General features: G+C 40.2%; 1 protein-coding gene across 1 annotated transcript; it reads left to right on the top strand.

Annotated features, from left to right (window-relative positions):
- The first annotated feature begins 14,245 nt into the window (after positions 1-14,245).
- Positions 14,246-17,409, top strand: has2 (hyaluronan synthase 2). Its single transcript, XM_062422864.1, has 3 exons — positions 14,246-14,872; positions 16,273-16,374; positions 16,480-17,409. Exons 1-3 carry the CDS (start codon positions 14,246-14,248, stop codon positions 17,407-17,409), a joined length of 1,659 nt encoding a protein of 552 aa, XP_062278848.1.
- Positions 17,410-18,506: the final 1,097 nt, after the last annotated feature.

Below are 18,506 nucleotides of genomic sequence, written 5' to 3'. Positions count from 1 at the left end.
TATACACGAAAAGCAAGAGAAGACAGCTTGTTACAACGATTTCAACACCATTACACACCTGCAACCTTTCATCCAACACTTGAAGGTAAAACGCTGCAATAGTCACAACACTGACAAAGGCAGCTGAAAGTGATTTAACTGGACTTACTGACACAGTTTTACTTTTATACTGTTTGGGATGAATAAGCTATACTATTGTTTTGTTTTATCTGAAGTTGTTGGGAAGCAGCTTCACTACCACTCTTCTTTGTGCAGCAATGTGATTGATGATCCCTGACTTGGCACTGTTTCTGCATTGTTTTAGGTCCAGGGCCACTCAGTGCAAGAAGTGGGGCGCCTTTTTCAGGGAAAAGCAGAGGGTAAGGGTCTGATGTTTGGAGTGGTGGATGGACATCTACCACATCTGGCTTTCTTGCAGGAGACTGAAGTTTTGGAGACCCCCCAAACTGTAATTGAATGTTTTCAAGGGTTTTGTTTAATCATTCAATATCCACAAACATTTCTGACAATTGATCTGGTAATTTGTCCATTTGTCCATATTCAATGTTTTCAGCAGGAGAATGACAGCAAACTTCACCATCCCTGGAAAAGCAGAGGGGGGTAAGCGCTCTGTTCGACAGCCACTGACAGCAGGTCTTATGGGAGAGAGCATCAATCAGTCAACCACCCTTTTTGAGATCCTTCTCAGCCAATCCAAGGATTCAAATTATATTTTGCTCTTAACTTTTCCCCTCTCATGTTTAAACAATACACTTGGTTGAGGGGTGGATGTGCCAGTGTGGGGGATTTTTTGTTAAATCTCAGGCTGCTATTCTGGTTAAGGCAAAAGTAAAACAAACCTTAGATTGACAGTGTGACATGTTTTGTGAACATATAAACTCATACCTAGCTATACCTCCCAGGATAATTGCTCAATATATTCCCCAAAGCTCAGCTGCTGTTTCCTGCCTGTACAGTCTCACAGTAGTAGATGTAAAACGCATAGAGTTTCCACATGGACTCTACACAAAGGTGTGTGCTGGAGTCTGTTGACTGACTAAAATGTAGACCATCAATGGAACTGACAACACTGAGTTTTCAATTCATAGTGTATGATGGATATTGTTGCATACTGGCATTGACAGCAACATGGCATGCAGAGCACAACCTCTCTTCAGTGATCACTGTGTTCAGAAGTTACCATCTGCTCCCTTGTCAGCCCTTGTTATTTTCTGAATGAAATGTCCTGTTGATAATTAACAGTCCTGAAATACATAAACCGGCTTTGCTAAAAAGTCACTGATCCATTGAGCATTAGAAAAATTACCTCTGTACCTCATGTTGTAAAAAACATATGTTAATATACAGTATTCTTTCCACATAATGCAAAAATTGAAATATTACCAGTTGCATCTCTCTTCTATACTGTATTAATTCTACACCTACTTCCAGGAAGCCTTTTAGGTCTGCAAGTAATTGTGTATTTCCTTGTTTAAATAAATACTTGAGTAAATGAGCTTGTGTGAAAGTAAAAAAGCAAAGAGTAGAGGACTCATGTTGGCCCCAAACAATATATGGCCCCTGTGACAATAATGTCGTTTGCTGACTGGCACAGTCGAGGATAGACCCACCGGAGCTTCGAAGCTGTGTGTTTTTACTGCACCATACATAAACAATGCAGGTCTATAGGGGGGTTCCTACCAGAGGCCTCATTTCCATTCATCACCTCAACTCATATACACTCACGTTCCGAATGAGACGTTTCACAAGAATGATGCTTATCATGTGAGTTTGGACCCTTGGAAAACACTACAGTGTTGATACAAAATATGACATCATTGGGAGCTGGATATTTGGTTTCATGACCAAGAAGTCAACTCTTTATTGATATGGTGTAACCTTAAATCACAAATTTACCTCAAAGGGCTCTGCAATCTGCACAACATACAGCACCCTCAGCTTGATTCGGAAAAGGAAAAGCTCCACAAAAAAAGAAAAACAAAACCTCTAACAAGTTGTATAAATCATTATCATTACTTCAGAAGAACAAAACACCCTTCTCTGTTCAAGCCTACAATGTTGCATCATTTAATAACTTTAAATGGATTATTAGTTGATGCACCATTATGGGTTTGGACAGGGCAGAGTGCCTTGCGCTTCTTATGATACTAATGATGATGATTTATAGCTACAGCTTTTTCTTTTTTTTTAGGACACCGTGGTTGTGCAAATTACAAAGCCCTTTGAGGTAAATGTGTGATTTTGGGTTACACCGTTTCAATAAAGAGCTGACTTGTTGATCATGAAACCAAATGTCCGGCTCCCAGTGATGTCATATTTCATATCAACACTGTAGTGTTTTCCAAGGATCCCATCATCTTTAAAGGAAAACGTATCTTAAATCTAACTTCACATAATGATTTATGTAATCTCTGTTATTCTCTTTATACGGACATGTCTGTTGCAAGGACACCCACATCTTTAGTTTAATTCAAAGTGAACAACCATGATATATACCATATCACAAGATAGATTAGTTTTCAAAGTGCTTCACACCAACTCTGAACTGGGTAGAGTAAGGAACTCATTTTGCTAAGGGAATTTAAACTTGTATCTACTGAGAATTAATGGTACTTAATATTTAATGTGTCTGACAATTGCTTTGAGTGACTGAACTGTCTTGTTGTGATGTTGATTATGTAAGTTCTTCTGTCTTGCAATATAAATGAGACTCCTTGAATAAAATAAAAAAGTAAAAGTAAATAAAAAAGTTATATTAATACACTTGTGTGTGTAAATTAACAGATTTCTCCCTAAAGAAAGACACAACAGCTAACAGCATTTAAAGACTAACCAGAAAATTAACACAATCTACCGTATTTCCATCTTGATAACCATGTATCTCCAAAACTTCAACAAAAACAGACATGCTTTCAGCTTTATGACAATGCAGCTTTAGTCCAACACATTTTTAACAGTTTATGTAATATAAGATGTATTAGATGTTTTAAGCTAACAAAGAAACCTTTATTCCTTTGGTTTATTTGAAAATCATCATCATAAATGGCTTTCACTGGATCGCCATAACATGTATCCTTTTTGTTTCAAAACTTTTGATTTTTCCAGGTATTGTGGAAGAGTTCCTGATAATGATGGGAATCACTGACTCACACAGTTGCAGGAGTAACATAAATCCTGACTTTGGTTGGCTATTCCCTTTAGAGGAGCTACTGTACATGTCAGAGCCCTGACTCTGGGTTCTGTATTACATAGCACTGCCTGCTGGTCAATCATCAGAACTGCACTTTGGTGAATAAAAGATGATTGAAATTCCATAGCTCCAGAACTACAGCATGCACGTGCGTTTCTTATACAGATGCATGTTTGGATTCATAATCCACCTCCAGCTGTTATGTCAGTGTCTGACTTCTCTTTGGATTATCTCTTATGAAGGGCATCATGGGCATCGATTTTATTGCCAGGTAATTATACACTGCCTCAGTGTATAGCTCAGTCCTTGAACTTGAGCCAGAATTCACACTATGCATTATAGGACTAATTAACGACAACACATACATTTAACTGCCTCTCAGGAACATGCCGTAATCTGGCTCTGGTCTCAGGTTTGAATGGGGGCGTGGTCGGACAACACCCCCTCTCTCTCCCTCTCTCCCTTTCTAAACCTTAAGAGTTTGAATGAGTTTGGATGAGTTGGTACCTCTCTCTCTCTCTCTCTCTCTCTCTCTCTCTCTCTCTCTCTCTCTCTCTCTCTCTCTCTCTCTCTCTCTCTCTCTTTCCCTATCCTCTCCTCTCGCTCCTCCTTACCCCCCCCCCCCAAAACCTTCCCCTCTTATTAAAACAACACGCCAATCTGTTGTAGGCTGGTAAAAGGGGTTTGGGAGCCGCAGCAGCCATAAAGGAGGCTCCACACACACAGCCGTCTGGAAGGAATTAGACAGCTGAAACAGCGGCAGAGAGACTTTTTGGCCACTTCACTGCGGTCTTTGTAAACTGGATGCTTGGAGAGAATAGAAATACTTACCTGCATGCCCCTCAAAACAGCAAAATACAAATGATCTGACTCATAGTTGATTATTAGATTCTTTGCTGGATCTTTTTTTTTAACCTTGTGAAAATGACACTGCCAAAGTTGATGGCTTTTTTGGTAACTTTTTAAAACTTCTGAAGAATGAATGAAACTGTCAGAAGTTGATGGAGAAAAATATTTATCATTTTTATATAGTCTACTTTTTATTTATACTTTTTTATATGAATGATGCCAAAGTTGACTGACATGATGTTTATGCTTGTACACCTAAGATGCATGCGGTGTGTAGTTAATGACTGCAGATAGACAGTTCAAATCTAGGGCTTGACATTTTTGAGCATCCAGCTGAACAAAATTAGAGAAAACTGCACGATTCCTTCTCTCTTTTTTTATTTTTTATTAATGAGGACCATTCTGAGCGGATTCATGAGACTCATAACTGCACAAGTGTCTTCTAAAACTTTGTCAAGACTTGTTCTTCCTGTGGAGCGGTACCAGAGCCACCGGAGTTGACCGCATCCTTCATCAAGGACGAACGACAGGACAACAGCTGCTTCAAGGTAGGCGGCCAGTGATCATTTGGTCCTTTCAGCCTGCTGACAGACAGTGATGAATGTTCCATTAGTGGTTGGTCATTTTTATTTTTATTTGAAAACGAATTTATCGCATTAAAATTGTTCTTTTGGTCATGTTGAAGCTCCAGATTCCCATGTCAATACATTTTAAATATTTCTACAGTATATATGAGGTTTCTTTCATAATTTCACAGCATTAGTAGTCCGGTAAAGGGAGTGATGCTACAAGTTTGGGACTATGCCAAATATCAGTTGAGTCATTTTCTATGTCTCCATGCGTCGTGCGTAAAGCGCGTATAACATTTTTGGATAAATGCAATTACGTATTTTTCCTTCACAGGTGTTCTTACATATAAAATGTTATTACATTGAAACTCAGAAAATATGTCTCTGAAAGTTTTAATTTGTCTCAACTGGCACCAACATTTGCATTCCTTTGGCCAGCTGTGCAAGCTGTGAAAATGTGTGAAGCATATAAGTTTAAGTTTAATTATGTACAACTACACATAAAATCTTGGCTGGACCAGTTATTACAGCCTGAGAATAGACGAAGCTGAAGACGTCAGGAAGCATACGTCATTCTTTGAGATGTGTGAGCCAATGGGAAGGCTGGATTTGGAAACGTGCGTCGTGCCTCGTGGTAGCAGCGCGTAATTTAATACCCCATGAGAAAGACTGTCATTTGCGTAGCATAAGGAGTAGCCGGCATGTTTAGGATTATAATATAGTAATTGTTACAATAGAACTTTGACAGATCTTTACCCTAAGGGAATGTTCAGCAGTCTATGTAGTCTCACCAGCTGTAGACCGATCTTGTCCAAATTTCTGAAATGTATAGATGCATGAAAACAACATGAATCTTATGACAGGTGGATACGTAGACTTTGACTATAACACAATGCATGCATACTCACTTGTGGCTTTATACTGTCGAATACCTAGGCACACACCACATAACAGACATATATGTACATGAAAATCTTTCACACTCTTTTGACATACTCTACTCCTCCATTCGCCTAGTCTAACCTCTCTGTAAGCAGATAATGTTGGCTTGTATAAAACCCACACAAGGAATGCCCATCTGTGAGTTGGATGTCTGAGAATTCTATCTATGATGTACAGTCGAGTTTCCATCCTACACATGGCATCTACTTCCTGCTGATCTGGCTAATCTTTTCATGATGCATTTTCATGCTCACACTGTGCAAGCTGGAAGACTGGCCATGTCCATCTGATGGGAGCGGTGAAGCATGTACTCTGCTGAAAATTATAATACATTTGTGAGACCAGCACATCTGCCATTCAGTTATTTACAGTATTTTTAGTATTATAATGATATATCATTTGGTTTGCTTTTGCTGTATGCTTCTCCAGTGTACGGCATTACTTACATTAAACACATTTATTCTTTGGAGTTGCTCCCTCTCCACATTTAGGGACTCAAACTGGCTGGGTTTCCCCAATATGCAGTTAATCATGACATCTTTATCTTGTTATACTGTTGCAGAAACTGTGGCAATGTCATACTTTTCAAGTCGGCTTCTCTTCTAAGCAATATTCTCACTTCTTACTTTGCAAGAAAAGCATATGTAAATTTTCAAAGATAGATGCAGACCATATGTTCTTTGCATAAGGCATGTGTGAACCTTCTGTCTATGTATATACTGTATGTATCCAAACTAATACCAACATACTGCCCCTAATCTCAGCCCTCTAGGGAGTTCCTCCACTAACCATGGGGCTCAGTGTAGCACAGCAACAACGGCAATACATCTCTGGTGTTTTCTATTGGACTGTTAAGCTCTAAAATGTTATTTTTACACGTAGCAATGTGGGTAGTCTATGACAGTGTCTGTAATCTAACATACATATATGTATATATATATATATATATATATATAAAAGACAAGAAAAGTAAGTGGAACAACACGTTTCTACTAATGCAGTGACACAGGCATACATACTGCAGAGTCATCAGTGCTACAGGATGTTCTTCTAAACAGCGCAGAGAGCAGTTTACTACTCAAGAGAGGAAAGCATTCCATGACTGGTCTCCATTAGGGCTCACAACAAATCTCACGTGCTGTGACTGGTCTCAGCAAGGGTCCCTCAATGTATAGGCCTTGGGGCTGGCACTGAAGTTAAACGACTGTATATGTGGAACCCCTCCCAAACACACACACTCACATAGACACACCAAACATCACCACCTACCTCATCTAACATTCATGCCACAGTTTTTTCCAGTTTCCCTCGGTAAAGTAACACTGAAGCAGCAACGCAGCCAGCCAGTAAAAGTGAAAATTTGGATGTCAGTGAGGCTCTAAGTCAGCTTCCCACTACCTCATACTGAGTCACACAGAGTCTCACAGGGAGGGCTGATGCCAACACTAATGCAAAGATCCAGGAATTCAGTGTGCCATAAAGTAAGTCATGCTGTGTTTAAGTAGCTGCATTTGAGACATTACTGGTGATATTACATACAGTGTATCTTGTTGCAAAGCACAAAGGTCCAAAATTTGAAATCTGAATAACAGTCAGATTCTTCCTGTCTTTCTTTATTCCACTAACCATCTGTTCATGCATCCACTCAGGGTGTCTGTTGCTTTCTGTCTCTGTTATCTAGAGGTAGCTGTGATTAGCCGTGATAATACACAGGACTATTAATAGAATTTTCTACCATGTTAGGGGGAGGCCAGTTATTTTATCACACTATTGACAACACTCTATTTCCAGATAGGGAAAGTGTTAGATCAGTGAATGACATACAGAGAGTGACAGGCTGAATTCATAAAAGCAGAAAACTTTCTTCTTCTTTTTTTTTTGGAGCAATCTGCACTCTTTACTGGCTGGAAAAATGAAACAGAAGCAGTTTTTAACAACCATGAAGTGCTATAAAGTGTTTAAATCGGATTTGATCTTAATGTGTATATGCAGCACAGGAAATAAAAGTAAACAAACTCTCAGACGGAGGAGTGGCTGCAGAGTGGATGCATTCTCAACTGTGCTGCATCTGTAATTTGGCCGAAAATCTTTGAGCCCGCCACAGTGGCGTAACTCCAGTGCCTCAGCTGGCAGTGAAGTGAGCCAAGTCCACCAGCGTGCCTCCAGTCTCTCCACCCCCCCTCCCTCTTTTAGTGTCTGCCATCCCTCCCTCTCTGTCTAACTCACTTCCAACCCACTTTCTCCTCTTCTTACTGAATACTCTAATCCTCCACCCATATTTACAAGTCACTCGCTCTGCTCCTGCATCTTTCTTTCATTATATCACCCACACTCTCCCGAAAGTAGGTCTGCATTGCTTCCTTCCTCTCATTCACAAAAGCAGAGAGTAAGGGATGAGTCAAAGGGCAAAAACTTGCCAAAATACCAAACAGCATAGCTTGGCTTCAAAACCAATCTGGATTTACCTCAGGGCTCTATTATGAATCACGAGTCACTTCATCATTCACCTTTGCTATTTAACTGAATAAAAGTTAAATGACTCTAAAAAATGAGATGATGTACAAAGAAGAAACTGACAGAGAGTATTAAAAAAACAGTCTTTTCAGATGTAGTAACCTTTGGTGCCTTTGCCAGTTCCAATTTTATTACACCTGATTCTAATAACATGCAGAACGTGAGGAAAAACAGAGACAGTGGAAGATGGAGAAAAGGGGATTGTTAAAGCCAACTCCCTTGTAACGCTGTAACATTGTACCTTTGCCAGTTGCCGCCCTGTCCACCTGATTCCAATCATGTAAGGAGCAGTGCAGTGTAGCACAGTGGGTGGTGTTACCGTTTAGTTCTGCTTCTCATAATGACAATGCTCCCAGTGACCACATGGGGGGTTTATGAGAGGGAGGAAGAAGAGGAGAAAGAGGAGGAGTGAGGTGCTTCCTGGCAGTGAAAACCCACATGACCTTCCACTTTATTAGGAGTGCACTGTACACTACAGCAAAATGTCTCAATTCAACACAATAATGCATCCATTTAATAAACAGAGATAGACACAGATAAAAGATATTTTGTACAAGGCATAATTAAGACGAGGAACTCAAATTGCATCATTAAATTACTAAATATAATACTCAGTCCTAACCAAGATTTGATTATTACTCATGAGCCACAAATGAGAAGACATTACTATAATGAAGTTAAGTAAATTAATCCTACTGAAATTGACTTTATCTTAGGAAGCAAACAGCATTTCAAGGAAGTGGAAAAAAATGATCCAGCCTTCGTCCTGTCCAATATGTCTCGCCTAAGACGGCAGCCAAATGTTGAGTCTTTCCCAGCCTCTCCCTCTTCTCTGCCTCATCATCTGAACACGTGAGCCTCCCCTGTCTCCTGTTACAACCGTCATGAGGGTTATCTCCACATTTAATGCTTTTAAAATGCATCCTCTACTTTCCAGCCCTGCCCAGCTCATACGCACACACATGGTATTTCACCATGTGCATTGGATGTTTAAGTTCCAGTCTATCTCTCCACTTTAGCATGTGTGCTTTTCCTGTTGCCTGAAAACCATGCTTTTGAGATTTCAAAGGTGACTTGAGCCAGTCTGGTTTCCCAATTTCTGTCTTCATGATTAAATCAACTTTGTCAGAGATCTACGCTAAAAGGCTTTTAACAAACAATAGATACCATTAATATGCCTTCATTATCTACTGACGTTTGATTAAGAAACTGACTTGAATGCCCTCAGTTTAATAGAATATACTGTAGCACCTTCTCCATCATATATTGTATTCATGGCCAAAGTGTACCAGCCAAAGGTGTGAGCTAGTTCTCTTTTCAACATTAAAGTTTGATTTGTGAACAGATCTCATCTCATCTGGCCAGAGCCGCTGATTTGTGAATGTTACACCTTCAGTTGGTGACTGCTGAGTCACAGTAACATAAAAATCTAAGCTTTATATTATTTCAGCTCTGTGCAGACTAGCAAGCTGTCATTTTTGGCTCCGTGCCAGATTTATACTACCAGAGCATACAGTAATGACACACACTTGCAAATTCATGTAAACGTGTAGTACTGTAGACATGCACACACACACACGCACACACAGTCTGGCGAGCCTTGTTATATTTTACATTCCTTCACAGGCCTTGGAACTGGGACCCCGCAGACGGGGATTCCACTTTCTTGCTCTCCTGTGAGTTTGGCCAAACCATCTCTTCCTCTCTACAGTGCACATACACTCACACACACGCTGGACACTGGCCAACCACAAACACTGTACATATTTTCTTTCACATTTGCAAAGACCTTCCCAAACACACACCCACACCCACACACCTACACGCACGCGCACACACACACACACACACACACACACACACACACACAAACACACACACACACACACACACACAAACACACACACACACACACACACACACACACACACACACACACACACACACACACACACACACACACACACACACACACACACACACACACACATACACACACACACAGCATTCACTTAGGTCATTTTTGGGGACATTACATTGACTTACATTCATTTTCTGGATACTTACTATAACCATAACCCTAACCACTGATTGCCTAAGTCTAACCCATACCCTAACTTAAAAATCATTTACTGCTTATCCCAACTGAGAACATGGCTTTTGTCCCCAATTGGACAAGCTGTTACCAATTAAGTCTGAAATGTGTCCCTGAAAAGTAGGCTAAGTCAGACCCACATGCACACATGGCCAGAATTCAGATATAAGACATAATGGCGTTCACATTTACCTAGTCAGGCCACATATATCTCTGACAACTATCCACTGTATTATAGCATGTGGTAATTCTCCAGAGTGTAATAAATCACTTATAATACTTAAGGCTCAGAATGTTTCAGAAGGATATTTCCTTTAGTTCCCTGACATACCAGGAACACTGATGTGCTTAAAATGAGACTTTACTGAATGTATTCAGTCTAGTTCTGGTTGTAGCTTTTCGTAAGCTGAAGCTGGTTCCCTATCTATATTGTAAATTTGCTTGATTGTCAAATGAATTTTTTGTCTACCGAGGATCACTTTTTACAGTCTTCTGCACATTTAAGTTAAAGGTTACTTTAATTTCAAACTATTGCTACACAAAATTAGGTGAAATTAAACATAGAATATAGAATGGATGACAGATGGATATGCATTATTCTATCATTTATATCAACGTAGTCCATTCGGTGTGTGTATTATCTCTTTATTTCTTAATTATTTTCCTCTGAAGTAGCAACCTTATCACCAGTCTCAACAATGCAGATAGATTTTTTTTTAGTTTTTTCCAAAGGTGACAAAGATTGCACACCACAAAGTTTACAGCAACAGTGGGAAGTACCATCTCTCTAGTTTTCTGTTTTTTATTTGAGGATTTCCCCAGTCACCAATTTTCTGACGTCAAAGCTGCTGCCACTCCCAACACATCCATCCTGCTGTTTGTTGTTAAGACTGGCAGATCTCAGGACAGCAGAACTTATAAAGTTATGAGCCAAACAGAGCATTTTCCAGTGCACCAATTATGTGAGTAGGACAACTAAGTCATGCATTCATTCTTGAACGTATTCATTCATTCATTAATCTCTCCGCTAACCCAAATCTATTCTCCATCCATGCATGTTCTGTCTGAGATTGAGGCAGTGGGGAGTTTTACTCAAGAGACAATAACGTCAGAGAGAGGTTACTAAAGCATCCAACCCAAGGTCATCGTAGGGGCTGGACCCACACATAGATAGTGACGGACTTCACACATGCCAAGATACAAAAACAAACAGAAGGCTAAGGTGATATCATTCACATGTGTTAATGACACAGATACGTGTCGTATACCGTCATGTGTCGATACACAGAGCACCAAAGTGACATCATGCACATGTGTCAATAATACCTCCACTGTCACAGATACTCCTCTGATTAAAAGCTTTATCTCTCAAGGCCCAGAGCCAAGTTTGAATGAGCATCATGTCTGATTTTGTCTGCTTTTTAGTATAATCTCTCAGCTAATTGTTAGTCTGACCTTTGCAATGAATCATACGCCCAAAAGTGCTTATGAAGAGTGTTGTTGTTTTAAACTGAATTGACAAATCTCCATAAGCTTTCTGATGTTTCAGTTTGACTGCATTTGGCATTCAGTGTTTGCAATGAGACAACAGCAAAGGATTTATGCCTGTGGAACACTGAATTGCATTTCACAGTTTGGTTTTGTACTTTTAATCAAAAACTTATGACCAGAGGGAGCATTTGATGTCAGTGAAGTGCCGATCATAAATAAACAAGCAGTCACAAAGCAGAAAACACTGTGTGGAGTTTGCAGGTTCTCAAATACATCTGTTGTGATTTACTTCAGGTTCTCTGGTTTCCTCACACAGTCCGAAAACAAGCCGGGTTGGTGGACTGGAAACTAAATTCCCAGTAGGTGTGAGTGTGTCTGTCAGTATTAGACCTATGATAGACTGGTGAGCTGTCATGGAGGTGCATGTCAGGTTTCCTGCACTAATAAGATTTGGAATATAATTTACAGCAAACACTCTTTAATGTCTAAATTAGGTTTTTTTCTGATGCTCCTAAGCAGTGGTTGAGTTCATTCAAAGTTGATGTAGAAAAACAGGGTGAAGGGGTTTATTCTGCACTACTTTATGTAGTTGGAATACATTACACACACACACACACACACACAAAATGTACACAAATTAAAGGTGGTCTACGGTGATATGCACTCTTTACATAACACAATGAAAACCATGTATTTTAACAGCAAGACTTTTCACTCTCAGCACCGCTGTAACAAGCTTTTATTTGAGCATTTTGTGTACTTTGTGTGTGTGTGTACTTTGTGTGTGTACTTTGTGTGTGTACTTTCTCTGTGTGTGTGTGTACTTTGTGTGTGTGTTTGGCGTGTGTGTCAGGGGTCTTGTAAATGAGCGTCTGACGTTAAGAGCCTTGCCACGTGCCAAAGGAGGCCCGCTACACTGTTTGCGTCCTTTTCATCCACCGATCAAATGAACAAGGCCTTAAGTCTGAGCCAAGGGGTGTGTGTGTGTGTGTGTATACTGTATGTCTCTATTTCTCTCTTAGCTTAGTGTTGCTATTGCTTCCTCACTGTGACTCTTTCAGCGTGGCTTGCTTTATTTGTTCAGCTATCTGTATTTCTTTTTCATAGTGATATCTGCTTTGAATCACTTTCTCTTCCTTTTTCTTTCTCTGTGGCTCTGGATTCTCTTGCCCCTCTCCCCTACTTTTTCCCCTTTTTTACCCTGTGTAATACTCTTTCCCTCCCTCCATGTGTCTTGTGTGTTTAGGTGTGGTGTGAAGAAGTCCTTCCAAATCACAAACACAGCTCGACTTTGTGTATCCTGCTTCTGATGGCTGTATTACTTGTCCTGATTTACATGGCTTGCTTGTCCTTCACTTCATCGCTTAGTTGTATAACTTTTAACAAAGTATGTAAATGGGATATGTAGTAATATGCATTGTTTGCTAGACTAAATGTGCACCAAATGGCATTCATGCAGTTACACCATCTCTAAAATGCAGCTCAAAACGTTGCTCAAAGTGGTCAAACTCTCATTCATTGTTCCTGTACTGTAATCTCATACATGTCCTCTCTCCACTGTATATCTTTATCCATGTTATCGATCTCTGTTATCTTTCTTGTCATACTTTCTTTGAGAGTTTAGATAAAGAGTAGGAGCACATGTGCAGGGTTAGAAAACCTTAAATCTCTTGTCTTCTTCTTCCCACGGAGACATTAACAGATGACATCACAGGGTGGTCCGCTCTGTGTTGAGCCACGCTGAGTGGGTCTCCGTAGGTCTGCCAAACAGATGGCGGTAGCAACATAATGAGTGCTGGAAAGATTTTGAGGAGAAGATTTTGTTCAGCAGCCCGTGTTCATAAAAGACAGTCGCTCAGAGATGAGACACAAAAGCGGGGGATCATTGACACCGAATATTTTTTAATGGACAAGCTGTCCTACATTAGAGATCCTTATATGGGATGCTTGCCTGAACCTTTTATTCACAATACTGAAAAAATACAGCATTTAGAAAGCACTTAGAACTTGGATGTTTGGCAAGGGCAACCAGCTTGTTGGTTAATTAGGTCAAGAAATCTTGTAATGTGCACCCTCCCTCACTAAAGGAGAGTTGGAACAATCAGCTACTCACAAATGTCTGACATTTAAACAGGGATTTGGGAGTGGGGTAGAGGAAAGGTGAGGGGGAAGGAAGGAGAAAAAAAGGAGGAGAAACTTTACTACTTTCCCTACCTGCAGGATTGGTGTAATAAAATGTTAAAGACTGTGTGTGCCAGAGAGGGGTGTGATCAAACATGGTGAATAAGCATTTTTCATATTAAAGTTTTATAAATTTCACTGCTGGTATTGAATTCAATGTGTTCTACTGTATGTACATTGCTTGTTTCTGTGTGTTTGTACTTCCAAATACATGTTAGGATAATAATTCCCCATCTGAATCATAGCATCTTGACATTTGCAGGAGGTCACTTTCTCCTATTTAAGGATAATGTGAGGCTATGGTTTGAGGGTCTGCACCCCACAGTGTCAGGCTTGTAATTAATGAACTGACACAATGTCACTTTTATACCAGGATCACTAATTTGGATTGCTTTCTTCCCATTTTGCCCCTAGATGAATTGTCAAAGAGTTCTCACCTACCTGCGGATATTCGGCACCACCATGTTCGGCGTGTCCCTCCTGGTGGGCATCTCCACAGCCTACATCATGGGCTACCAGTTCTTCACCACAGCCCGCAATCATCTATCCTTTGGCCTGTATGGTGCCATATTGGTTGTCCACCTCATTATCCAGAGCCTGTTTGCGCTCTTAGAGCACCGAAACATGAGGCGGTCCTTGGAAACGCCGATCAAACTGAATAAATCGCTGGCGTTGTGCATTGCAGCGTATCAAGAGGACCCAAACTACCTGAAGAAATGCTTGGTGTCAGTGAAGAGGCTGACGTACCCGGGCATCAAAGTGATCATGGTGATTGACGGGAACAATGAAGATGACTTGTACATGATGGAGATTTTTAAAGAGATCATGGGATGGGATAAAGTAGCCACATATGTGTGGCGGAGTAACTATCACAGCAGGGGGCCCGAGGAGACGGATGAGAGCTATGCTGAGAGCCTTCAGCACGTCTCCAAGTTAGTGCTGAACAACAAGTGTTTGTGTATCATGCAGAAGTGGGGAGGGAAGAGAGAGGTCATGTACACAGCCTTCAAAGCACTGGGGAGGAGCGTGGACTATGTGCAGGTAAGGACTTCAATCACATGGAAATGGGGTTTAATTGTAACTTTTTAAAATAAAAGTTAATTTTTTTTTAAAGCTGAAAGGAGGGACACATTTTGTCATGAGGATTGACTAGAGTGAATTCAAAAAGGGAAGAGTGTAAGTCGTGCAAATTAAACACCTTTATATATTAGGTAAAATATTCAGTGGTTTGTGTCTGTGTAGCTGTAAATATACAGTTAAAACAAGGACAGTTGATATCCAATGTAGGATGAAGGGAAGGAAAGAATGAAAGCCAGACTAAGGGCAGTGCAAACTAGAAAAATGAGAGCTGAAGATACAGAGAAAGGGAAGAAGACAGAGATGACTGGAGAGGAGAAGGGGGTCTTTGCCAAGCCAAATATGGGGTCCACAAAGAGTCTTTTGTGTGGCTTGTAGATGGACGGTGGCTGCGTGCATCGTGTTGTGAAGCGTAGCATGAAGAGAGACAGCAGTAGCCGATGTTTAAGTGTAATAACAGATCTGTTTCCCAGAGCTGAGTGTTACATCATCTACATGAGCAGTATTTACAGTCAAGGCCCAAAACTGTGTGAAAAAAGGTTGAATTTGGAGAATAGCTATTTTAAGACAGACAGGTTTAAGACATTGCAAAAGGTACATAAACTGTCATTTGGGCTAAATGATATATAGCAATGGTGGATTGCTGTTCTGTTGTCATTGAAAATCAGTCAAACAGTAAAACCCTCTGTGTATATAAAATATATTTGAATTATATTCTTGGAAAATGAATCAGACTTACAATGACGCAGACTGTGAGAATAAAAAGTTTCTGCTATAATGCTGTGTACAGAAACTTCTTGTTTAAGGGAGATCTCAAAAGAAATTATTGCAGCGTTGTCGGCAATGTCACTATCCTCTTACATTTGGAGAAAGGAGGGACAGTGTTGCATGCCTTTTCACTATCATCAGGCTCTGCCTGTAACATATGTGTTTTGTTAATGGGGATTGGGCTCTGTGAATGTTTTCAATACCTGATTTTACTAGGGAGGAAAATTACCATTTTTAGTAGAAAAATTCTGCTATTTGTTGCAGGGGATTATCTACATGATTATACTGCCCAACAGAAAGAGTATAGAAAGACAGAGGGGTGGGGGTGGGATACTAAGACAAACAGCACAGTATATATATAGATTTGTTTCACTGTTTTGCATTATTTTAGTAGTACAAACAAACAGAGAATATGTAATCCTTGTCTGTCATTAATTATAGAGGGAGACTGTGTTTCTAACAAGATTTAATAAGTATAATGTCTACCAGGTGAAGTCTATATTCTACTATCCTCAAGCTGTTTGCCTTTTTTTACATGACTGTAATAGATGACCTTTGGCTCTAACACACTGCTTATTTTTGTGGGTTTAACTCAGGTGTGTGACTCAGACACCATGCTTGACCCAGCTTCATCAGTGGAGATGGTAAAGGTTTTAGAAGAAGACCCCATGGTAGGAGGTGTTGGAGGAGATGTACAGGTAATTACAAAGCTAAGATTCTCACCTTATTCTTTGCTAAAAGTGACACAATTTGATGACTATGGCTATTTGCAGTAATATTTTTGCACATCAATCTGTCCCTAGATCCTAAACAAATATGAGTCGTGGATCTCCTTCCTGAGCAGTGTACGGTACTGGATGGCCTTCAACATTGAGCGGGCATGCCAGTCCTACTTTGGCTGCGTGCAGTGCATCAGTGGGCCTTTAGGGATGTACCGAAACTCCCTCCTGCACGAGTTTGTTGAGGACTGGTACAATCAGACCTTCATGGGATCCCACTGCAGTTTTGGGGATGACCGCCATCTCACCAACAGAGTTCTCAGCCTTGGGTATGCAACCAAATACACTGCACGGTCAAAGTGCCTCACAGAAACACCCATTACATACTTGCGGTGGCTCAATCAGCAGACTCGATGGAGTAAGTCATATTTCAGAGAATGGCTTTACAACTCCATGTGGTTTCACAAACACCATCTATGGATGACTTATGAGGCTGTGATCACGGGGTTCTTCCCGTTTTTCCTTATCGCCACTGCAATCCAACTCTTCTACCAAGGAAGGCTCTGGAATATTCTGTTGTTTCTTCTCATTGTGCAGGCAGTGGCGCTGATCAAGTCGGCTTTCGCCAGTTGCCTCAGAGGTAACATTGTCATGGTGTTCATGTCTTTCTATTCTGTACTGTACATGTCAAGCCTGTTGCCAGCTAAAATGTTTGCAATAGCAACAATCAACAAGTCTGGATGGGGGACCTCTGGAAGAAAAACAATAGTGGTGAACTTCATTGGCCTGATTCCTATATCAGTATGGTTCACCATTCTCTTTATTGGGATTATTTACACAATAATCCTGCAGACTAAAAAACCTTTTCCTGACTCAGAAAAGATTGTTCTGGTCATAGGGGCAGTTGTTTATGCCAGTTACTGGGTCATGCTTTTGACTTTGTATACAGTGCTCATAAATAAGTGTGGGAAGAGGAAGAAGGAACCACACTACGATATGGTGCTGGATGTATGATTTACAGACTACAGTCATCATTTACCACTCTCTTTTTGGGTTATTTTCATTCACCATGTTGTTGTTGTTGTTGTTGTTGTTGTTGTTGTTGTTGTTGTTGTTATATAAATATTTTTCAGATGCAGAGCAGCTCTGGAGGATAATCTGGTTGAGTTCAACCACAGTGGGCAAAAACCCAGAATCTTTTCAAACTTGAATACCAAAAAAATATTAATGGTGGCTGCTTTTTTGTTCATTCACGACCATAGCATTCATTCTTGGAACAGCAACATGCTAGCAATATAGCTTACCTAGATTTCTCTGATCTATTGTGATCTATGCATGTAGGCTATAGCTAACTTTGATAACTCAGTATGGTGAGATTAAATATATTGCAGTTGGCAGCAAGAGTGCAAGGCTTCATAATATTAGCTACCTCTTACACTTGTCATGTTCACTGGGCTTCATTCAAACATCAGCAACTTAGCTAAAGAAACTGTGGATCTTTAGTTCTGTTCATGAAGGTTGAACTCAACCGGTATGAATATTCTACTTCCAGAGCAACACTGTATCCAAAAATGTTTGTAAACCTAACTACAAATCAACCAACATCTTGCCCCCACCAAATGAAAGGCAAAAGGACCACTACATAACTTTAAGTTGAAACTACCAGCATACTGTACCTGCCCTGCCAGGCTTTTATACATGAGGCTGTCTCCACTGTCAAATGACTGCACAAAACTGAAGATCACATTCATAAATCTAAAAGGTATTAAGAGGCTACTGCCATCAATATCAATTAGTCTAATTGTTCCATTTTACCATTCTTCATCTGTTTCTATTTTAATGTCATATGGTCTACATCATTACCTCTTTGGGCGATGTATCGTTGTGCCTTTTCAGTATTTTTAGGAAGAGCTACAATATCAATTCACAAAGAGTGAAAGGGTGAAGAAAGTGCTATAAAATGGAGAGCTCTTCTCTTTCTATTGTTTCATTTAAGTCATATGGGATATATAAAGTACAAACTTCCTTTCACTCCTCACCCATACAGCTTTAAGGCGGTTAATACCACATCTGGAACTGGCAATAGAAAAAGATTACTTGACTACCTTCAT

The sequence above is a fragment of the Scomber scombrus genome, chromosome 7, assembly GCF_963691925.1.
Source record: "Scomber scombrus chromosome 7, fScoSco1.1, whole genome shotgun sequence".
Lineage (NCBI taxonomy): Eukaryota > Metazoa > Chordata > Actinopteri > Scombriformes > Scombridae > Scomber > Scomber scombrus.
Note: the sequence above shows the minus strand (reverse complement) of the source record. Positions and strands in the feature narration are given on the sequence as shown.